Source organism: Salvia splendens, chromosome 2, assembly GCF_004379255.2.
Source record: "Salvia splendens isolate huo1 chromosome 2, SspV2, whole genome shotgun sequence".
Classification (NCBI taxonomy): Eukaryota; Viridiplantae; Streptophyta; class Magnoliopsida; order Lamiales; family Lamiaceae; genus Salvia; species Salvia splendens.
The window spans coordinates 5,269,967-5,295,441 of record NC_056033.1 but is presented as its reverse complement, the minus strand read 5'-3'; the positions used below and the strand labels follow the sequence as shown (position 1 = coordinate 5,295,441).

At 34.7% G+C, this 25,475-nt stretch overlaps 3 protein-coding genes across 3 annotated transcripts; 2 read left to right on the top strand and 1 right to left on the bottom strand.

The window, feature by feature from the left end:
• Positions 1-13: 13 nt before the first annotated feature.
• On the bottom strand, positions 14-2,269 carry LOC121785054 (protein OCTOPUS-like). The gene has a single exon (XM_042183397.1). The coding sequence runs from the start codon at positions 2,117-2,119 to the stop codon at positions 161-163; it is 1,959 nt and encodes a 652-aa protein (XP_042039331.1). The 5' UTR covers positions 2,120-2,269; the 3' UTR covers positions 14-160.
• A 16,663-nt stretch (positions 2,270-18,932) lies between these two features.
• Positions 18,933-21,500, top strand: LOC121761200 (probable anion transporter 3, chloroplastic). Its single transcript, XM_042156814.1, has 7 exons — positions 18,933-19,322; positions 19,757-19,983; positions 20,059-20,407; positions 20,507-20,551; positions 20,634-20,780; positions 20,981-21,118; positions 21,212-21,500. The coding sequence occupies exons 1-7, from the start codon at positions 19,179-19,181 to the stop codon at positions 21,413-21,415; spliced, it is 1,254 nt and encodes a 417-aa protein (XP_042012748.1). The 5' UTR covers positions 18,933-19,178; the 3' UTR covers positions 21,416-21,500.
• A 3,492-nt stretch (positions 21,501-24,992) lies between these two features.
• Positions 24,993-25,331, top strand: LOC121761553. The gene has a single exon (XM_042157196.1). The coding sequence runs from the start codon at positions 24,993-24,995 to the stop codon at positions 25,329-25,331; it is 339 nt and encodes a 112-aa protein (XP_042013130.1).
• The last annotated feature ends 144 nt before the right edge of the window (positions 25,332-25,475 follow it).

Genomic DNA, 25,475 nt, shown 5'->3' with positions numbered 1-25,475 from the left:
TTGACCAATCGAATTATTGAAAACACGAAAAGAAATTTCTCATTATTGAAATTCCAATAACAGTATACCCCAATGAAAAGATACAAATGCATTGCAATACAAGAACTAAACCAAGCAGTTGCAGATGTGATCAAGCAACAAATGCATCAAAGTTAAGACCTCAATACAACCTCAGCACGCTCCGTGCAACAGAGCTCGAGCCGTTGGCCTTGATTTTACCAAGGCCACCCGCACCTCCGCCCCCTCGCCTCCTCATAGGGGTTAAGTAGAAACGCAAGAGGCCATTATCCACATGGCTAGGAGGCGAACTCCTAACACTCCGGTTCCTCTCAAACGAAAACCCGTCCCTGCCACTCCTCCCCGAAGGCTTCCTCATACTCGCACCAAGCGATCCACCATGCCTCATACTCACACTGCTATTGCTCCTAAACATGTTTATATTCAACCGGCCCCCGACATCCCTGTTCTCCACGCCCCTCAAGTCCTGCCACGACACAGACAACGACCTCTCCACCCCGTTCACCCTGCTATACTTGTCCTCCTCGTCCCCATCCTTGCTCGCGCCACCACCACGCCTATGTATGAATCCCCAAATCCTCCAACTCCACCTCCTAGACGACGACTTCTTCGCCTCCTTCCTCTCACCCCCTATCAAAGAATTGCTACAATCCCTATAACCACTACCCAATTCACTACTCTCTACACCATCAAAATGCTGCAAACTCGAGTCTTTTAGCAAGTCTCTCTCTCTCTCCCTCTCCACCACAACTTTGGCAGGATTAGAGTAATCTGCAGTTGTGGGCGAGACCTTGGCATGGGACATCATCTTAAGCTCATCAATCTCAGCCACAACAGAGGCTGCAGCCTTCCTAATCGAACTCGACCTATCAAGACTCTTCCTCCTCCGAGAGGACGAATCCGAGTAATATTCCCTAGTCTGCAGTGTCCCACCAGGAACAACCTCAACACCACCCTCATTCACACAATGCACCACCGGTGGCTCCTCCACCGGAATCTGCATATCCGGCCGTGAAACGGGCACGGCCGGAGCATCCTCCATCACAGAGACCATTGGTGCCATTCTTGGAAAGCTTCTGCCAATCAAGTAACCATCCCATGAAGCTCGGGGCTCATCAAAGGAATATCTTGCATCGTCGAAGCTCATCCTCCCGGCATCGAGGGAGAATCGAGGATCGGTATCGCAGGATCTCCGGCCGAAGCCGTAGTCAGCAATCTCAGACTGTGTCTCTCTATACTGCCGAGAAATGGGCTTCTCCACAGGCAATGTGGGATTGTTTTCCTTCTTCATCTTCTGCTTTCGCCGCCATTTGTGCCATTTCTTGCTGAAAACAGAGGCCGCCGCCCAAAACCCGCCTCCGCCGGAGCTCTTCTTCTCTGGGCTGTGGAGATCAATGTGCTCCTTTATCTTCTTCACATTACTCTCTTCTTCAACTATTTCGCCTTCATTTACCTCGAATTCAACTTCGTTTCTTGAATTCTCCAAATGGGATTCTTCAATTTCATCAATTTCTGCATTTTCTGGGTCACGGAAATCGTCGTCGTTCTCGGTCTCCTCGAAAACGGGCCTCTCCGCCGCTAAAGATCCGATTTTTTTGCCGTTTGGGGGATTTTGGCTGGAGGAGGCGCCGCCGTCGTCGAGGGAGAAGAGAGACCAGAGAGTGTTTCTCCCTCTAACATCGCAAGATTTCCTCTGGGGCTCGAAGAATTGGCTCAAAGCTTCGTTCTTGGACGCCGAGAATGACTTTGTGCGGCGGAGCTCGGGGAAAAAGGAAGTCTTCGAGGGCTTCTGAGGCGGGAATAAGCTGCTGCTGCTGCTGGTGGCGGCGGGTTTCGCAGCGGCGGCGGAGGAGGAGGAGAAGAGGGCTTTGATGGCGGCGGAGGCGGAGGAGGGGCGGCGGGAGGAGGAGGGGGTGTTGGCGGAGGAGTTGCCGTCGAGAGTGGTGAGGCGCTCGCAGAGGCAGATGGGGCAGAAGCCGGTGAAGTTCTCGGCGGGGTGGCGGTCGCAGCTGAAGGAGGATCGCGGTGGCTGCGACGGCGGCTGCGGCGGCGGCGCTGTTGGGTCTACGGAACTGGGCTGATTCATAACCGTTGGAAGCATGTATCCCCGCCAATTAACAACATTGCGCTCCGCAATGTGAAGCTTTCTTCATCGGTGACTCTGTGTGTGTGAGAGAGAGAGAGAGAGAGAGAGAGAGAGAGAGAGAGATAGAGAGAGAGAGAGAGAGAAATTGAGGAGACAGGAATTAAAGAAGACGAAGGGAAGGAGAAATGTTTTTTACTTCTCTTTCTTTTTTAAATTCCCACTTTTCCACTTTTTTCCGTTGGCACACTGGAAAGTACCATTTTGCCCTTCCATCATTGAATTTTCCGATGCATGTGTTGTTGGATTAATTAATTCCACTCATTTAAATTAGTAATTCTTGCATTTGATTCATTCATTGACTGCATATTTATTACAAAGAAAAATAGTTTTGTGTAGCTTTGTCCATAAAATAATAAGTACAAAATTTAATAAAAGTAAAATAAAAAGATAATTAATTAATAAAGAATAATAATCTGAAAAGTCTTGGGTTATATTATAAAAAAGAAAAAAAAAACTAGTACTAGTAACTATATTAGTTGTTGACGGATCTCTCATCTACGTTACCATCTAAAAAATCCTTAAATTTGCAAAAATATTGATACTTCGCCCATGGTAAATATTAATGTTTTTTTTTTATTTCTTCACCTTCTAATTTCAGTTTCTCGGGTGCATTTCAATTTTTACTAATATCTCAATTATAATATTTTATATTTTTCTTATTCTATCAATTTTATATTGAAAATCGTTTTGTCTATTATACCAACAATCTTACTAGTGGCCAATGTAGTATTTCAGCCTTATTTGTCTTATTTTGGTGACCGAAATTATGAATGTATCATGTTTAATTAATATTTTTTTGTTAAGTATATCTTGTATCGTATAAACATAAATCAAATTTTTTATAAAATAGAGATTTTATGAAGAGAAAGGAAAATTTAAGACATAATTATTCCTGACAAAACACTGAATTGAATTTATGCGTTTTAAAATTTTAATCTTTAATCGTATACGTATAGTATTTAGTTATTTATCACTTTTATTGCGTAACGGACGAGTCGGATGACGATGTTATTAGCCTTCAAAAAATTGAATATGACATAAATATTTAATTAGCATCTATCATTAATTTGTCCATAATCGTGTGTGCATACTAAGATTTGTCGAAATTTATTATTAGGCGCCGACCATTCTATAAATCAAGCATGCGACAACGTGACATGAATTGACCAATAATATTCCGATATCAATATATAATACTTCATCTGTCTCACTTTAGCAGTCTCAGTTACTTTTGAGAACTCATTTTATAAAAATAATAATAAATAATTAAAGTAGAGAAATGGTAAAGTAAGATAGAGAATAATATAGATAAGAGTATTCTCTACACTCTTACTTTACCATTTATCCACTTTAACTATTTATTACCATTTTTCAAAATGAGTGTTCAAAAGTAACTGAGACTGCTAAAACGGGACGGAGGGAGTAACTCAATTGAGCTTCTAGTAATTAAGTAGTAGTAATACTATGTGATATTAAATTACATTGAACAATTTGTATAACACTTCGATTTAAAAGTGTGCTTTGTTGTGCTCGATAATTACAAAAACTAAAGAAGTACTCTATTCGTCCATAAAAAATAATACTACTAGTTTTCATTGATAGACGTATAATTTTATGCAAAATTAATAATATATTATAGAAAAGTAGATAAAGTAAGTAAAGTAAGATGGATAAATAGATAAAGTTTATAAAATATAGGAGAAAAAAAAGGTACTATTGAGAGTGACTTTTCATTTTTAGTGTAAGACTAATTTTAATGGACCGGCCAAAGAAAATGAAAAGATAGAAACTATTTTTATGGACAAACATAATACTAGTAGTAATCGAAGTAAATTGCTTTGAACAATTTGTGTAACGCGTTTGTTATAATGAAGGTGTGGGCTTCGTTGTTTGTCACTGAATTCTTGAAAATTATAATTATGGTTTGAATGTAACCTTAACTTATATGAATACTCCATATTTATAAGAATTGAGAACGGTTTATACTTTATATATAGGACATTAAATTTTGCGTAAATGAAATTCACGGATAAACATTTGGTTCGAATCATATCAGTGTAAATGGAGAATGATGCATACATAAGACATTCAATATTGTGCAAATGAAATTTACAAATAAACATCAATTCTCACATGAAATGTAATTCTATATGTATCTCGTCTCTCTATATAAAGAGAGGGATATAATCGAATAATAATAAAAATTTATTACATCACGAATAACTATTATCGTTCTATCGGGTTGGAATATTTAAAAGAAATGTGACAGTAAATATTCTTTTAAATTTAAAGTGTAAGGGTAAATATATTATGTGAACAACTTTTGGATACAGTATTACCATTTTGATTCGATTAACATAATTAACATCATTTAATGTTTATCTTTCATAATTCACAGTGTTTTCATATTTATTTACTTATCATGATCAAAAATATTTTTTATCACAATGTTTACAAATCTTCATTAAATAGTATATTTTATCACATCCTAGATTATAGATAGTGAGTATATTTGATCACAAACTTTGTTTACCTAATCTTACATATGTTTTAGAATTAATATTTTATTTTATCATAAATTCAGATATGTCCGTAACTTTCAAAATCCTCCTGGAAATCTATAAAATTTGGTTTTATTCTTAATCATCACATTGTGAAATTTCCTGATGAATTTGTATCTAATATGATAATAAAAAATCAAATGTTGGTGTCGATATTGATGAATTTAAATAATGTTGTGTATTCATACGTATGCGAGAATATTTGACTAGCATGTAAAAAAGACTGGAATATTTCACCATGGATAGTTGACATAAATCCAATCTTCATAGTTTTTTTCTGTCTATTTTTTTTAAATGTGAAATAAAACAAGAATTTAGCCGAACTGTATAACTTTTTTTTAGCAATTTACCCAAAATTATATATAAATGTTTAATATGTGTGAAAACATTACTGCCGTCAGACCATGTTTAATTGTTTATTAATTTTTTGTACTGTACGCAGTGTCTAATGTCCATCAATTGCTTTAAAGTGACTTAAAAACTCCTCTTTATTTTCATCTTCATTACTTCCAAAAAAAATGGCAAATATAATACTCCAATTTTTGTAGGAGTATTTAAAAATGATAATTAAATTTATTTCGAAATTTGGATTATGAAGGAACTTTGGAATTAAAAAGATTCCTGTCGGAGAGAAAAAGAAAAGGCCACCACGCTCTCTTTCTCTCTCTGAATTTGTTGCATTCTCAAATCCCTTTCTCTGCTATCTCTCTCTACTTTTCCTTTTCTCGTTTTGTGGTTTCTTTTTGTTTTTGGAGTTTCTTTTTCCGTCGCTTTTGCAATTTGGTTTTCCATATTTTTATTTCTTTCTTTTTTTGCCTTTGGATTTTTATGCTCACACTGTTCCTACTATGGAAACATATCTATATTTGGGGCTCAATCACCTATTGAGACTTCTAAGGCCATCCACAACGCTGTCTCTATACCGTCTCTTAACTACTATTTGAGCACTATTTGAGGGCCCCACTGTCCTTTTTTCCTCCATCTCTTAACTAAGAGACGGAACCTGCAACGCTCCGTCTCTTAACCGTCTCTATACCGTCTCTTAATTACTATTCATTCAATTTAATTTATAATTTTTTTTAAAACCCAATTCAATTTAAACAAACACACTTTATTAAAATTAAAACAATATTACAACTTAACATTAAAAAAAAACGAAGACATAATTAAAATTCTAAAAAAATAAAAATGACATAATTTAATCTTCTCCGCAAATCGGGTTATCGCAGAAGTAGTCGCGTACTAACCGTGCGGCGGCTTCCTCCCGGTTCCGATTGATGTACTTCCGGGAGCGTCTTGGGGGTGGTGCGGCTTCCTCCGCCTCTCGTCGTCGATCTTCTTCGAGTGATTGTTCCATTAATTGGCGCATTTGCTCAAAAGGATCCATTTGTTTGAGTATGGAATAGAATTATTTATAGAGTAAAAAAATTAAAAATTTAAAAAATGAAAATAAATATTTAACGGTAATATTACCGTTTGAAAAAAAAAAATTTATTAAAAATCGATTTTTAAAAAAAAAAATGAATTATTGCGTCATCAGTGACGACGCCCACTCGCGGGCCAGCGAGTGGGCGTCACGCACGCATGGGGACGTGCCACGTGTCCCTGGCGCGTGGCGAGACAGCTCGTCTCGTGTCTCTCCGAGACGAGCTACGCGACGAGACGGTCGCGAGCTGGAGACGAGATGGGCGCTGCAATGCGTCTCGCGGGGGTCTCGTCTCTCCGAGACGAGACGCGAGCCCGGCGCGAGACGCGTTGTGGATGGTCTAACATTTTCAAATCTTAAATTTCTTAAAATAAATAAAGACAATTAAATACTCCAAATTCTTTTTTCTTTTGCATGACATGAGAGTATATATTAAGAATAAATAGAGTTTTTGTAAATTAATACTTCTACTTTATAAGATCAAGATGATTTATACAAGCTGGAGTTTGTAAAATTTTGGGTATAAGAATTTAAAGTCATATTTAAATTAGAATTCCAATTAAAAGTAAAGAATATTTGCTAGTATTATTTTCCAACTACCAACTAACTTTCAATATAATGAAGCTACTAAATGCACTCACACAGAGGATTTTATGGCATTTATGTATATTAATGGAGTAAGCCATTGATACGAACCTATATTATTATTATTTAGTTTAGTTATTATTATTATTATTATTTAGTTTAGATATTATAGGGATTTAGCATATCTCTTTCTATATCTTTGTTTTCTTGTTCATTAGGTCAGTAGCATTATAAATAGGATAGACTGTTATCTTTTTTAATCATTCAATGAAATACAATATTATTTTGGCCAAGTCCACGTGTGATTCTTTGAATCCCTAATTCCTTACGCTACCTGCTGCCCGACGGAAGGTCTCCGCGCACAGCCGGAACGTATATCTGATCTGTAGTCGTTGCCCGACGGGTTGGAACCCGCGCACAGCCGCCCAGATCTTTATCTCCGCCGACCCTCACGGGCGCCGGATTATCTTTATCTCGTTATTGCCCGTTTTATCGGATCGTTAGGGATTTAGGTCCTTAACAACTGGTGCTTTCATTGAGAGCTCAGCATCCTCCGTCTGCGTTCATCCATATCCCTAAATAAATCACCACCATTTCTACCGCAACCACGATTCAGTTCGTCAACATGTCATATGACTACTCCGGCTATCGTCGTCGTCAATACGACTTCCCTCAGGCCACACAGCTATTCCGTCCCTACCAGCCGGCCCAACCTCGCCGTGTAACCAGTTGGGACCCTCCGAGCAGCCCCGTGGAAGTACTCCGTCCGCCGTCGTGGCCTGATCCAGAATCGCCCTACGTCTCACACCACTTGGATCCACCTGATCGTCGCCCACGGCCGAGATACCAGCCCATCGGGTACCACGATCGCGTGCAAGACGCCTGGCCCCGACACCGCGGTGGCTACGTCGAGAGGGGTGGCCACCTATCTGATCGCGGAGATCATCAGACCCAATTAGGGTTTGATCGCTACCCGACAACCGCAACACAGCGGCACCGCCCAACGTGCTGGGACCCACCAGCGCAACAGCAGGACCGCGGCTACCCGACCGTTGACTGGGCCAGGCGCTCGGAGACGTGCTGGGATCGACCTCGCCCTCGGGAGGAGGTAAGAGCGCGAGTCCAGCCCGCCTCCCACCAGCCCCGCTACTCCACCGAAAAGCCAATGCGGGACCTGTACAGTCTGCCCGCACGTGTGACCAGTCAAACTCCGGAGCAACCACGCCTGCCGCTAATACGGGTCTCCCAGGCGGAGAAGTCAGAACGGTCCAGGTTGGGTCTCTGCTGGCACTGTCCCGAGAAATGGGTGATGGGACATGTGTGTAAACAACGCATTCTCTGTTATGCGGATGATGGGGAGGAGTTTGAGGAGAACATTCAAGATGAGAATTTAGCCGAAGAGAAAACTGATAATACTCCCACGATAGTATTCGGTGATGATGTTCCCAATGACATTACCGATGTTCACAATGATGGCGCTCACAATGATGGCGCTCCTCTTGATGTTCCAAACAACGAGTCCCCTGGAGAGTTCGTCAAGAACAAAGGGATTGTCATGAACGACAATAAGTCACCGCAAGTGCTCGTTGGGGTATATGATGAGAAGATTGGTGAAAAGGAGGAGACATTGCTAGAAGATAAAGAGGAGGATGGTTCTATTGGTGAAGTGGAGAAGATAATCGCCTCACTCAATATTGTTCAAGTGTCATCCAAAAATGTTGTTGGAAATTGTTGGGGCAAGAAAGGAGATGGTGCTTACACCGATTTGCCCGTAATTGCTTGTGTCTATGTGGATTAGAATGTCGGTGATGTTCCAAGTATGAATCATCGATCAACATCGCTCGACAAAGATGCAAGGTTTATCCCTCCGAGTAATGACATGCCATGCTTGGGCATTCTGGGAGGCGTGGACAAGCTTTTCGATTTGGCAAGAAATTTTTCCGACAAAGTTGGGTCTCCTTTGTTGATTTTTTATGGAAGTGAAGAAGGGAGACGTTCATCTGTTCGGTGTGTGTTTGATCCAGGAGGAGTTGCCTCGCCGAAGCTTCTGCTTTCAACTCTCCTTTTTGCTTCGTGGTTCCCACCTTGAGGACAAGGTGAATTTTAACCGTGGGGGAGTTGATACGAACCTATATTATTATTATTTAGTTTAGTTATTATTATTATTATTATTTAGTTTAGATATTATAGGGATTTAGCATATCTCTTTCTATATCTTTGTTTTCTTGTTCATTAAGTCAGTAGCATTATAAATAGGATAGACTATTATCTTTTTTAATCATTCAATGAAATACAATATTATTTTGGCCAAGTCCACGTGTGATTCTTTGAATCCCTAATTCCTTACGCTACCTGCTGCCCGACGGAAGGTCTCCGCGCACAGCCGGAACGTATATCTGATCTGTAGTCGTTGCCCGACGGGTTGGAACCCGCGCACAGCCGCCCAGATATTTATCTCCGCCGACCCTCACGGGCGCCGGATTATCTTTATCTCGTTATTGCCCGTTTTATCGGATCGTTAGGGATTTAGGTCCTTAACAGCCATATGCACACATGAACTCAGAAAAAAAAAAATCGTGTGCATTTCTCCATCTCATTTGCTGCAATTCATTATTTTTGCATAATCAATTAATATATAGTCGTCATTACTGTTAGTTTACATCTAAATATATAATCATATTTATTCGATTAATAATTTTTTTGGTATAAATAAATACGCACAAGCTTCGCGTAGTAGTGCATAATAATGGCTGCAGTAATTAAAACAAAATTATTATTTTGTTAGTACATATGATCACCACATGTGTGACCATATGAGTCCACATCATACTTTCATATTAGTAACGAAATTAAAATGACCCAGAAAATAGCTCTTAAATTAACTACATTCCCAAAAAGATTAATGCTTTTAGTTTTGGCATAGACTACTTATTTATATACAGTATATATGTAGTTACAATGATGGTACTGATTACCATCATGATAAGAAGATTATCAAATGATACATGAAATTAAACCAACATTAACAAAGGTAAATACAACCAACTTTTGAGTTGGGAATAATTGCATGCTTTTATGGAAAGAGGTGAACATAATTTTCAACTTCATAAATTGTGCGGTGCAAAGGTTCTATTACAAAAAAATAAAAAGGGGTCAATTACAAATATTTTCTTATAGTTTCTAGAGTGAGATTCAGTGACCCACGTAAATAAATACATAAATAATAAAAATCTATATTAAATAAAAAATTTCTATTTTATAGGAGTAACTAATTAAGGTTGAGTTTGGGTACTACATAGGTGTGTCAAAAGAGTAGCAATATAGGATAACTCCTAACCCGTCGGGCATGGGATACCTGCTACCCGCAAAGCAAAACGTATAATATGAATAGTATGTACAAATAAGCAATGTGGATTTTTCAAGTCTTTATAAAACTAAATCTTCAAGAAAAAAGCGAGTTTTATAGGTAAGCATCTAAATTTTGACCTAAATCGAAAACTCATTCATAGTTTAATACCGATCAGGTTGGTACAACAATATGGAAATATCAATTAATTTATATTGTGCATTGACATTAATAATGCAACCCCAATACATGCATAGCCATTCAATTATGCATTAATCAGTCGCAGCCTCTACAAAAGCTACAACTATAATTCGATTATTATAAGAAAACATAATAATATTGATTATTGAGTACTTTATTTAGAAAAAGTGTAATACATGAATATATGTTTCATTTTTCCCGTTAGATAATGATTCTTCATACACATTGTTTTTTTATTCGTTTAATTGGTAAGGAAATATGTACAATAATGGAGTATAATTTTTGTCAAATAAAATACTCCTATTTTATTAACTTTTTATAATAAGAGTGCATGTGTGTATTTAACCAATCACGTAAATGCGTGCATGTTAACTGTCAGTGTGTGTTAGTGTGCATACGATGAGTCACACGTACTTTATTATTACAATATGCTATAAGTCTATGGCTGCCAATTTTCTGACGTGATCTCTATATGACTATATCTATATATGTATATATCCATATGATTTCTTTTAATAGTACTACTAGTTTGTAATATGATAGTTTAAATTACAATCAAATTGTAACATTTGATTCACGGGTCACCGCAATATACAACCAACACGGAGAGTTTGCCATTATAGTTTAGGTTAAATTCCGAAAAAATACTCATAAACTTTCATCAAATTATAATATATTCCATAAATTCAAAAATTAATAAAAAAAACCATAAAACACATATCAAACAAATCTAGAGGTGGGCATTCGATTTTTGCCCAAATTAAACTGAACCCAAAAAATCAAAAATTCGAACTAAAATAAAATCGATCCAAACCGAAAAATTAATTAACATTAAAATATCCTGGAAAAAAATTAAAATATAGAGACAAAATTAATTAATACGGGGTACTAGTAAATTATATCTAAGTTCAAGAATACATTAAATATATATAAAAAAATATATTTTATTCAAAATAGAAAAATAGTTTTACTACAATAATTAATCTCTTTCTAAAACTATATTTTAATAAATAATTATTACGTTTTAGAAAAATAAAATATCACTTCTAATTTATTACTTATCTATATCTATTTTTAGTAAACATGCTTATATTTTTAATACTCAAATTTCAAATGTATCTACTTAATTTTTTACTATGATCTGTTTTAGGTATAAAGCGAATTAAATTTTAGATTTTGATTTCGTGCAAATTGAATAGTTAGTTTTCGGGTATAGTACTATTATTTATATTTTTTAAACCAATCAATTTATTTTCTTCTAGAAAAAATCACATCATCTAATTTACATGCGGAGATGTTCACATATGATATTTGGCGATCATGCCAGTTCAATTTCACAAAAAAAATTTGACATGGCATAATTGCTAACAAATTTACGAGTCATATTTTTTTCCCGTTGACTTTAAAAATTACAAGACAATTTATTAGAGGCATTATTTATTGTTTTGTTTATCGGCTTTATTTTTAGCTACAAAATAACTAAATTCCAAGAATATTAATTACATTATTTTATTACCGTGCAGGAAAAAAAGAATTTGTCACACGGGCCGTGAGTCAGCACTATGACTCACGAGACGATTTTGTACTCGGGCCGTAGGGCCCACTCTTCCAGTTGTGCATTCACGAGGGCCCATTCACTCTCATTTATTCCCCTTACATGTTTTTAATCTATTTAAATTCCAAAAAAATACAAATTACCCAAAGAAAAGAAAAGAAATAGGAAAAGACACTGCCCACTGTGGATTGTTTGGGTGATGTATAATATTTTGTGATTGAATGGAATTAGACGTAAAGTGGGTCTCTGTCTTTAGCTTTTACTTTTGCCAATTTTCTCATTTTTAATTAAGTAAAAATAATAAACGTATAAAATATTTGTCTTTCTATCTCTAGGGCTTGTCATTTCATGTTTTTTGTTTGCTTTTTTCATGTAGGATTTAGACAAAAATTCTCTTCCCTGTTTTTGGGGCCCAGTCTAGCCCCCGTAGCCTCATTTTGTTTCCACTTGAAATAATAATTACCCAAAATAAATAAAGGAAAGCAAAATTAATGAATAAGGAAGATTATTATCCAATATACAATCGTGTGTTCTTATTAGTTAGTACTCCTATCCACAAACCCAAGCCTAATCGAACTAACTTTAAATTGTAATTTTTTATTAAGTCCAATCTCCAGCGACAAAGCTCTCACTTTTAAGTAGTTTGAGATCAAACTTAATCACGTATTTTCTTATTTTTTGTAAAAAATACTACTTAGAATTCACAATTGTGTGCCCTTATTAGGCAGTAGGTACTAGTATTAAAGTCAGCAAATCCCAAGCCTAATCAAACTAACTTTGAATTGTCATTTTTAAGTAATTCCAAGACTCCAAAAGACAAAGCTTTCTCTTTAAAGTAGTGAAATTTAGAGATCAAACTTAATCACTTAATTTCTTTTTTCTTTTTTTTTTAAATGCTACTTTGAATTCACTATAGCCAAAATTGGGTTCATTAATATTTTTCAAGCTAACCTAAAATTAAATTCGGAGTACTAATATTTAGAAAACTAAAATTGGGTTAATTAATATTTAATGGTATCTCGTAGTCTATTTAAAAAATTCTATATTCGAGCACTTGAATACATCATTTAACTAGTTTTTTTTCGTATGATAGTGCGCAAACTATAGAAGAAAAATAGTACTCATATCAATACACTCAATTTAAATTCTAAAGAAATGATGAGATACAAGTTCTTGTTTTATTTTATATTTATCTCAAATTCAATGTCCACATCTATATACTATTAATATTGTGGCGACTAGATCTTGTAGGGACATAAAATATAAAAAAAAAGTTAAAAGAATAAATAAATTCACTCATATTGCAATACATGAATGAAATAATTAATAAATCAAAGGCACACACATGCACGCGTGCGCGGCCTTCCACCAATTTCGGGAAAGTCATCATCCCAAAAATAATGGTGTTTTATATGAGGGGATATGTAATTATTGACCATAATCATAAACATGATAATATTCAAAATTATTACTGTATAATATTATCCTTCTTAATGTTATTAATTGGAGCAATTATTGTCATTAGTCCTCGGGATTACGGAGCACAATCGAGTCAAATTAATCAAGCAAACCATGACTAAAATTTTAACATATTTCAGCCAATATAGGGGCAAATTATCAGGAAAACCTTACATTATGGTCAAATTTTGGTATGTTTCATATGTTTAAAATCAGTGTGAAAAAATTACACAATTTTTGGTCAAATTTTGGTATGTTTCATAAGTTCTCAATCATTCCATGGTTAAAAAGGTGATGTCAACGTATATTTTCATGACTTCCAGATTAGATACATTTCACAATATTTTTTTATCAGGGATAGTTGCGCACAAATCCAATTTTAACTAAAGTTATGGCAAATTAGATTTGACTACACTTCATGATTTTTCCTGCAATTTTTCCTAAAAGATATGCCACATCTTATTTGAATGCAACTAATATCTAAAATCTTCTTGAAAGAAATATAGAATTTGTGATGCAAACCGGGTAAAGAGGTAAAATAGACCAAATTTAAAGTTACTTACGAGTGATTAATTTGATTTCACTTACAGGCTTAACTATTGCTACTAGAGCTTCCATGATTGCAATGAAATATTGGACCATTGATTTGGTCCCCCTTAGCCCCACAAAAAATGCATTTTGTCTCATAAAGAATAATGTGGTGAGTGATATCCCACCATCTACAAAAAGAAGCCCTCATTTTGGACCAAAATTTTGCCTATTCAAAAACCAAATATTTCATGCTAACCTAAAAAGAGAAATTGTATCTTAGTGTTGCATTATTTTTGGACTAACATTAATTTATTCCTAAGACATATGGGAACTAAAGCAACATAATATACTATTGCATTATTGTAACAAAAATTCTTAAGTGGACATATCATTGATAGTGATAGATAAGATGAATTCGAATACCACATGTATCCTCAAAAAACTTGACCTAATAAGATTTAAAAAAACCTTGATTATGAAGTTGAAGCCCTCAAACCTCCAACAATATGCATAGATATTCGGGTAAAGATCCAATTTTTCACATGCAATGATTCTATAAACCCAAAAAAGTATTGATTTTTGGTTTGAGTTTTCTTCCTTTGTGCATGCAGAAACCCTAATAATCTTGATTTGATGATCCAGCAAAGGCATGATTCACAGCTTTTGTTAATCTCCAAAACATGCATGATTATTATCCAAGATTGAGTGAAGGAATCCCAAGAAAGAATGTGGATTTTGGCATGTTATCAAAGCCAGACAAAACCTATGCAGCAGTCAGAATTTTTAGGTATAATACTAATTCTTGGGGATTGACAAATATTCCCACAAACCCTATATATTCTGATCATGGTGTGAATGATTTTAGATCTTCTACAAGTGTGTGTTTGTGTGTTTGGAGAGAGAGATTTGATTTTCAAAGGTAGTAGAAAAAGCAATGGCCATCTTCTGCTTTTCTCCATTACTTTTTCTTTGAATAATGCATTGAAGAGATAAGCCATGTGTGGGAAAAAAAAAAGAAAAAAAAGAGCCTATACCTGTAGAAAAAAAGACTAAATTTTTTTATTTCTCCTTTAGTCCATGCCTCTTTAAATAATCATACTAGTATTGCATATCCATTTTTGATGAATTATTGAAAGTTTATCTGAAATATTAAAAAAAATGAAACATCAGTAATATGCTCGAACTCATGTCTATATCTCAATCATTTTATATTATTTTATTTTTGTGGTGCATTGAATAATTAATGGACCCAAGAATAGCTTTACAGGCTGGGAATACCAATATGCATGTTGAAATAGACCAACTTTTAAGCCCAATTTCTTGAAATATGCACACAAAATCTTTCAAAACATATTAAATTCAGTGCCAAAATGTGCTAAAGTGTACTCTAAAAGATAATGATTCCTAGGCTTGTATCACCTACCAGAAATCTCAGTTACTCAGTTTTGGCATGCAAATTAAATCCATCAAGTAAAAAAAAGTTGGAGAAAATTCATGAAAGCTAATAATAAATTTGGAGTTGAAGTCGTATAGCAGAAAATAAATTAATTTGTGATAAAGTATACTCTGAAAAGTAACTTTTCTTAGTTAGGTGTCCTGGGGCTACTACTACAGTATATATTGATGATATATTGAATGTCACAAGAATTAAACAATCACCAAGACCCAAAATAAATATAATTGGGCTCTACCTAAACCCAATATAGATCTCGTTAATGAAAAGCAAACTGTATCTTTGGCCCAGCATAATTGGTCTGTCTTTCATTCGTTGGTAAAAGGGATTTTTTTTAAATCAACGTTTTTCTAATTTTTGGCAAATTGGTAAACATTTCAATAATGTTAGGATTCCAAAGTCCTTATCTTTTCTCTTAAAAAATAGAGTACTAACATTTACATTTATTTTAAGGTGATTTGAACTCCAGTTTATTGATCGGAAGAAATTCGTCTCGTACCAATTAAGCTCAATTAATCATCAATGAGACCTATTGTATATAGTACTACTATATATTGAAAAGTCCACGTGCTTGGCATTCATTCCAGGCTACATTCCATAAAAGATGTCACATTTATGGAATGGTACAAGATTTATGAGGTTATGTTTTATATGTTAAGTGAACAAAGAAAATATAATTTTTATATTGATATAGCAATGGCGGATCCAAGAATTAAAAATCGTGGGATCGAACGAGAAAATAAATATAATACTCCATCCATCCCTGAAAATTTATCACATTTCATTTTCTACACTAGTTTTGGAAAAATAATAATAAATAGTTAAAGTGAAGGGAGGGTAAAGTAAGAGAAAGAATAATATAAAGAAGACTCTTATCTACGTTATTCTCTCTAGTGCTTTACTCTCTCTCCACTCTAACTATTTATTACTATAATTTTTGTAAAACGAGTGCAGAAAATGAAATGTGACAAATTTTCAGGGATGAATATATTTTTAATAAAAATACGTTACAAATGAATATATCTATCTTATAATTGGCTCTTACGTGTACGATACAAATTATTCACATCAAAACTATTAATATATTTTCATAATCCGATATCAACTTTAATTTTTTTTTTCATCGATTTCAATCTTGTCTAAATTACCATCAACTATCCCACGTTTTTTTAGTCGTTATCCTTCTTGTTTAACATTGGCTAGAACAACTAACAGAAACTCAATGTCTTTTCAAGAAAATTTAATCCATCCATTAATATAAAATGGAAGGTAATTAAATTTAATAATAAAAAATATATTGATCATATTTATTAAAATTAGGGCAAAAATCCAAAAATATGTTATCATGATATATGGCCAAATTATTATAATTTACAAATGATGTTACATAAAATATAGCCAGAGTATAATTTTTTTTTAATGTTGTTAACATTAAATAATATATATAAAATTGGTAGCCTTTTTAGTGTTTCGCGTAGTATTACATTCTAAGATATTCAGTAAAAATTAATTTATTTGATCTGTTTTTGTAAATAATGATAATTAGATTAAATTAGTATTAGGCATATTCTAATTATTCAATACTTCAGGAATTAATTGTACAAGGCTCAAGCCCAACTGAAGTCTTTCTTCCCCAATTAGCCATCTCTCATTTTCACAGATTCACCGCAGACACGAAATCTGTGAGGCGACACCATGAGCCATGGCGCCGTGACTGGCTCCGGCACCGAGTCAAGAGCAGAATTCCAAAGGCCGTGGGGTCGGGACGGGGTGGGGTGGGAGGAATTTTCCGGCTGTTCTCTGACCCCACCTCCCTCCGCCGCTTGATATGAAAGGGAACTTTTTTTAAAAATTGAAAATATGATATTTTTTTTGGACAAACTAAAAAAGAAAAAAATGTGACATATTTTTTTGGGCAGAGTGACTACTATTTTAGCCCTGAATATTAGGGAGGAACGAAATAGTACGTTATCAATTAAGTTGTACATTTTGTAGTTTAGTAAACTTGTGATAATTTAGTAAAACCATTTATTTGTTTCGTTGTAGTAATTACATTTCAACCATCCCATAAAAGAAGTGCACAAGCACAATCAAATAAAAAAGTTTTAGGGGGCAATGCATTTTTAAAAAAAGAACATCTTTTCTAGTACATCAATTATCCCAAATGAGCAAATTTGATCCGTAATATTTCATAATATCATTTAAGGTCCATCAACTATAAGTTAATATCAATTCAACTACTTTTTGGTTATTTCCAATGTTTTCATGACCAAAGTACCCTTAAGCCAATGAGGGCAATTCAATTTATTTACCCTCTCATTTTCATTAAAGTATGTAATTTGGGATAGTTGATGTACCAAAAAAATATTCTCTCTAATTTTATCTTCAAAATAAAAATACCTTAATGATATTAATATTCTATTACTATTAATTATTTACGTTTAGTTTTACTTATTTGTAATATTTTAAATCATTGTGATATATTTAATATTAATAGTGCCATAACTTAGATATAAATATATGTAAACATTATACTTATACAGTATTTGTATATAAAAGTAGTTCAATTTATTAGATGAAAGATTAATTTTTCAATCGTAAAGCTATACATAGAGTATGTTATTTTTAAGTGCAATACAAAATTGATGATTAAAAATAAATTAAAATTTATTAACATACATAGAATCTTAAATAATTCAAAGAGCTAAGTTTTATTTTATCTACTCTTATGTAGTAATTGTAGTCTAAAAAAATTAGTTGAAATTATCAATAATCAATTTAATAAAAAAAACAATGACATTCTTAGTTTAATATATGATTAATTTAAATCTATGATTGTTTAACTAAATAAAAAATCAATAGTTGCTATCAATTGTTTAATATCACAATGTCGCATCTTAATATTTTCATTAGGCCATTTACAACATCATGACAACTATTCGTAGTTCTCGTATCTATTTCTTTGACTATTCGTGAATTATATTTTTTCTACTTTAATAAATTTTTATTTCAATGTATTACTATATAGTATTATATATTATGATTAACATAAATTTTCAGTTTAATAAAATTACGAGATATATTAAAATAAAATATTTATCTTAGTTTTATCTAAATAATTGAGAATGTAACCATATAAAAGTATTAACTAGGACTAGAAAGTAATATCATAATATTCAAATAAGGTATAGTATATATTAATAATAATAGTATAAGATCTATTAAATTTAATCCTAAATAAATTAGGGAAAGAAAAAAGTGGATGAATAAATAGATTGAATTGCCTTTCATGGTCTTAAGGGTACTTTGGTGATGAAAATATTGGAAATAGTTAAAAAGTAATTGAATTGATATTAACTTATAGTTAATGGACCTCAAAAAAATATTATGAAATGTTACGGACCAAATTTGCTCATTTAGGATAATTGATGTACTAAAAAAGACAGGAGTCTCTTTTCAAAATTAAATGACTCATACATTGTTTCTATACAATTTGACATTAAAAAGGGAAATTTCATTTAAATAAATTTTCTTTTTTTTTCTTCTGACAAGAATAACTAACAGAACGATATTAACTGGAGTACCTAATATCCAAAAATATAAATATAGATTTTTTTTCTTTTTTTTTTCCTTTTTTTCCTGAGCAGCGACCTCCATTTTCCTCTCTCTCTTAGGCTTCACTCAGCTTGATGGCATGCGTTACGACCTACGCCATCGCAATTACAGCTAAATTCAATAAATTGCAAAAACAGCTAATGCTATTAGTCAACTTCCCATTTGGGAGAAATCAACAAAGCACGAAATCTCATTACTCCTCCAAAAAAAAGACTAGTTTTCCTTTCATTTCCCCTATTTGTTGCAGACAATGGCAGGAGGAAGGGAATAGAGCGCGATCGCCATGGCGGCCGAGAGGTTCAAGGTGGTGGCGCTGGTGGCGGTTGTCATGTGCTTGTGCAGCGCTGATAGAGTCGTCATGTCGGTCGTCGTCGTCCCCCTTGCCTCCAAAAATGGCTGGACCACTTCCTTCTTGGGCATTGTCCAGGTACTTATATTGTTTGTTTGGATTTCAATTTTAGTGAAATAGCTTTGAATTGATTCATTGCTTGGTTGTGAATTTGTTGCGAAATTGGATTATTTCATTTCATTGCTTCTAGGTCATACACAATTGCCCCCCAAATCCAAATCAGAGTTATGATATACATTGGCTATTTCTGAAAGTTCTGTGGTTGACCATTGTAAATTTGAAATGCAATATGAGATTGCTTTGTGAAATGCCGAAAACATTAGTCAAATGATCTGGCATTCAAGGTCTATTTTTAGGAAAATTGAATCTAAAAATAGATGTTTTATCCCAAAGATTGCATATGTGTCACTCTTGACTGTGTTGCTGTTGAAACTTGGTTGAAGATGATCTTACATTTTTATGAACAAAATGTTTATTTAGTACATTGCTAATCACATGTTGTTTCTTTATAGTCATCCTTTCTATGGGGATATATGTGTTCCTCAGTTATAGGAGGAGCTTTGGTAGATAAACATGGAGGACGAAAAGTTCTAGCAATCGGTGCAGCTTTGTGGTCTCTCGCCACTCTCTTCACTCCATGGGCGGCAATTCACTCCACAAATGGTCTCTTGGCTGTTCGTGTCTTCTTTGGACTCGCTGAAGGTGTAGCTCTACCCTCGATGAATAATATTCTCTCGAGGTAATAGCTTCCCATGTTGGCTGAAAAGTAATCAGATATCAGTGAATGATTTCTTCTTGATTTTATGCTTCTCAGATGGTTCCCGACTAATGAAAGAGCCACTGCAGTTGGAATATCAATGGGAGGTTTCCAGCTAGGGAACGTCCTTGGATTGGTTGTAACACCTCTGGCCATATCGTCTGTAGGGATCTCCGGTCCTTTCATTCTCTTCACATTTCTCGGATTTCTCTGGTTGGTTACATGGGCATATAGGGTCCCGAACGATCCACAAGAGAGCACTTGTATCAGTAAATCGGAGTTGAAGTTGATCCAAGCCGGGAAATCGGATCCTTGCCAGAGCAAGGGCAAGCTTCCACCTCTATCCCTTCTTTTCTCAAAAATGCCAACCTGGGCAATAATTTTTGCTAATATCACCAATAATTGGGTTTGATTTCTCTTCTTATTCAGTTGTTTTTCACATTCTTGCTTTGATATCAAAGTTGAAATCCATGGTATATTATTCACTTTAAGCTCTTCGATGCAGGGCTACTTCGTTCTTTTGTCGTGGATGCCAGTTTATTTCAATACTGTGAGTGGCATTATGTTACATATATACTTCTCTTTTCTGATATGGCCAATTCATCAATAGAAGTTTACTGGTGATGTGTTAGGTTTTTGGTGTAAAATTGAAGGAGGCGGCTTGGTTTAGCGCAGTTCCATGGGGAACAATGGCCGTCTCGGGCTACATTGCTGGCGCGATGTCTGATTATTTAATCAAATCCGGTTACTCAATAACATCCATCAGGAAAATCACTCAGGTAAATCTCCGATCTTGAATGATTCCAATACAACTTTTTCATTATTTATGTACAAAATCAATAAACTGAGGTTGTGCTGTTAGTGACATTTATGTTGTGACATGAACAAGAAAAGAATTATAGTAGGAACTAAAAACATGACATAGAATATTGAGAGTATTTTCATCAGTTTCTTTGCTAAAGATGCTTGTCCATACCAGTCAATCGGTTTCATTGGGCCCGGAACAGCATTGCTTGGCTTGAACTACGCCATGAGCCCTGCAGTCGCAGCCGTATTCATGACAATGGGTCTCAGCCTGAGCTCCTTCAGTCAAGCTGGGTTCTTATTGAATATGCATGTGAGTTCACAACCTTAAAACAAAACATAGTACTTACTTGAATTCAATCCTTATGTAATAGTAATAATGTAATTGGATTGATTGTTTGGTCAGGATATAGCACCACAATATGCTGGATTTCTACAAGGGATATCAAATTCAGCAGGAACAGTAGCAGCAATAGTGAGTACAATAGCAACAGGAATGTTTGTGCAGTGGCTGGGATCTTTCCAAGCATTCTTGACTCTAACGGCTTCTCTCTATTTTGCTGCAACTATCTTTTGGAATCTCTATGCTACTGGAGAAAGAGTCTTTTAGCATTCTTGTTTCTACAAACCTCATTATATACCGATGAAACATTATTCTATTTGGTGATAAAAAAAATAAGTCAATACAATTTTCATGAGTTGTGTATCAACGGGGTAATTATATCATCATACATGCAAAATAGTATTTCAACAATATTTCAAATCAGTATTAAATTTTTTTTAGCTTATAAAAAGTTTATTGAAGTTTAAAGTTAATATAAAATGGCCACGTGAAGATAATTAAATACTACATCCGTCAGTGAAATGTTGTCCAGTCCGTCTATGAAAAGTTGTCCACTTTGCTTTTTTTTTGTAAATGGACCCTAATTTTCACAAACTCTTTACCCTAACATTCTATTATAAAATTAAACTAATATATAAATGTGAGACTTTCATTCCAATAACTTTTTGAACTCATTTTTTTCTTCACATTTCTTAAAACTCGTACCGAGTCAAACTTGGACAATATTTCATGGACGGAAGGAGTTCTACTTAATTTGTAAAAAAATATTGATGAAATGGTAAGTATGATGTAATTATCTGGATTTAACATTTGTATTACAAGAGAGAGTACTTCTTTTATCCCACGATAAGAGTCTTATTTTGCATTTCCATCCGTCCCACGATAAAAGTCTTATTTCACTTTTATTATAAATGGTAAGTAAATTCTATATTCCATCAATTTATTTTACTCATATTTTATTAATATAAAACTAATATACATAAATGAGACTAGGGGTGTCGAAACGGGTAGCGGGTATTGGGTACCCGCACACCCGACCCGTTACCCGTCGGGTTTCGGGTACCCGCTACCCGACATAAGCGGGAACGGGTTCGGGTACGGGTATTGAGTTTCAGGTTTTTGCGATACCCGCTTATATACCCGTTTAAATATAAATATTGTATTAATTTTTTTAATTAATATCCGTTTAAGTCTTTTGTCCATTACCGTAATTTTAATTAATACACGTTTTAGGATTAACTCTGAAGCCTTTTGTCCATTACCCTAAATTGTCTGCTCTTCACACCCGCGCCGCCACCCGCCGCCCGCCACCACCCACATCAGCCGCCAACCCCTGCCGCGAAGAAGGTAAGGGCTCAAGTCAATAACTTCCAGATTGCTGCCCCAATTCCTAAGAAACTGCGTTGGAAATTATTAAAATTGAAACAAGATTTTGTTCTGTGTTTACAAAATATTGCATACTCTTTCATGCAACCTCTTTATGCATTAAAATATAAATTTAGGTGGCAAGTATTTGGGGATGAGTTTTAGAATTATAACACGTAACCTATGTGCTCGATGAGTATTGGGTAAATTAATTTTTTATCAAGCTGATGCATGGTGAGTTGGTTGTCAGCAATTGATACTATTCTATTAATATAAGAATATATCATGGAAATTATAATATGTGTTATGAAACTATAATATTATTAGTGAGAAGTTGTTGGTGCTAACTTTGAATTTCAGTTTTGAATGAGGTAGGGTAAGTGTTTGGGCAAATTCGAATCTGAATGATTTTTATTAGTATGTAATTGAAAATACCCTAAGAATCTTGTTTGGATTTTCCTATGTGCAGTGGTATTTTCGGTAGTTGATTTATGTCCAAATCTATACAGTAACATATGCCTATTATTCAGATTGTGTGACCATATTCAGATATAAAGCCAACGTGATGAATATATTTTAAACGGGTCGGGTAACGGGACAAAGATTTTGGCTACAAACGGGTACGGGTACCTGGTTCTCCGGGTACGGGTACCCGTGGGTACCCGTTTCGACACCCCTAAATGAGACTCATATTCCACTACCTTATTCAAATTCAATTTTCTTAATACTCCCTCCGTCCCCAAAGAGTATGCACTTTGGGTTCGACACGAGTTTTAATGCATTATTGATAAAGTAAGATAGAGATAGATATCGAAAGTTTTTTAAGTATTGTTTGTGGAGAATGAGTCCTACCTCATTAGAGAGAAAAGAGTTTTCAAAATTGAAAGTGCATACTCTTTGGGACGGATGAAAAAGAAAATAGTGCATACTCTTTGGGGACGGAGAGAGTATTTTTTAGAGTGAACTGCATGAAATATCTCTAACTTTTGCACTTGTTACACCCATGACCCCTAACAAAAAAAAATAGCACCAAAAGGGTCCAACATAATATACAATCACAAATCAGGTGTTTTTAGCCATTTTTTGGACGAAAATGCCTAAATGGCTTGGAGGGCAATTTTGTCTGATGACAGCCAAACCTGCACAGCTCTGCACACCTACTCTGCACAACTACACATACTTGCAGAGATTTGTCAAATCATGCAGGATATTAATTACATAGCAATGATTCTATTAATTTATTCATTTTCCCCTTTATTAATTACACTCTACTTAAAATCAATACTAGCACACTCAACTTATACTAGCACACTCAACTTTAAGTCAAGAAATGTAAAGAAATGTAAAATCTATACATTTAGTAAATAAATGTAAAAAGGTAGAAAATGATGGCTCACTCAGTCAAATCATATGTTGTTGTGTCAGGTTTCATGCAGGGCAGCGTCATTATTGTGGATAATTTAACAAAAATGCCCTTTTAGGGCCTGAGGGTGTTATCATCCGAAAAAACCTCATTCGTAATTATATATTTTGTTAGACTCCTCTAATACTATTTTTTATTATTATAAGTCACTGGTTCAACAAGCACAAAAATTAGGGATATTTCATGCAGTTCAATCTATTTTTTAAAATACATACTCAATTCAAATAAAACCCTTACGGAAACAGTGCGAGTAATATTCAAGAAACTAGGAGTACATTTTTTTTGCTTATCTCTGATCATTGACCAAGACAGGGCACGTGGACTTATAACAGTACTTTATTTTATGTTTTGAGCTAAAGAAAGAGTGGTGAGTGGCCAATCTCTGACTCACATGCCAAAATTCTATCCCCAAAATATAATTTCAAGCATTTAATTCATCATTTATTATCTTTTATTCCTTCATAATTGAGCCTCCATCTGATCCTTTTTCTTCTTGAAAATTCCAAGTCTAATCATAGAGATTCTTCTTGATGGCATTAGTTTCTTGATAGTTCTATTTGGGCTCTAATGCTTTCTTGCAGAAACAGAGATCTTGATTCTGTGAGCTATCCTATGCAAATCTGAGTTCTCAGAACTCGAGAATTCGATTTCGTGTTTTCTGGTATTGGATTGTTCTTGAAAACTGTGGCCTTTTTCAATCAAGAACCGATTTTTACTGAGATTTTGTTTCTTGAAATACCTGTGGTGAAATTTGCTTTCTCTTCCATTAAGTAATCCAAATTTTATTGAAGAATCTGATCTGGGCTTCAGCTTATATCTGCTTTAAATATTTCAACGAAAGTCAAATCATCTCATCTTCCTTCAAGAACCCAAATTTCACTGAAAAATCTGATCTTGGCAATCCTTGCCCCCATCAAAAACCTCTATATTTCCCATTTTTTGCTGGAAATCTGATCTGGGATCTGTTTATCTATCTCCAAAATCATGAACATCAGCTCAAACTAACCTCTCTCTCTCCCAATCCCAACTGGGCCAACCTCAAATATCTCAAAAGACATGAATTTCAGGAGCATGGAGGAATTCTGGCCCTTCTACATGAACCAGCACTCAAAACCAGCAACTAGGCGCTGGCATTTTGCAGGCACAGTATGCAGCTTTGTGTGCTTGATATACTCATTGCTCTTCAATCTGTGGTTCTTGATTTTTGTGCCCTTGTTGAGGAATGGGTTGAGTTGCTACAGCCATTTCTTTGTTGAAGGGAATCTTCCCACATCATTTAGGCACCCAATTTGGTCTCTGTTTTGTGATTTGAAGATGTTTGGGCTGATGCTTACTGGCCAGATGGATAGAGAGATGAAGAGGCTTGGTAAAAGGCCTGTCTTGCAAGCATATTGATACATAGATTCTTGATTTGTTTCTTTACATGCATTCATTTTGTGTATGGATTGTATATTGGGTTATATCTTGGTGCCATCTCCCAATTTCTATTGTCTAGATAATGTTATCACTTTGGAATTTTAGACCAAGAGTAGGTAAATA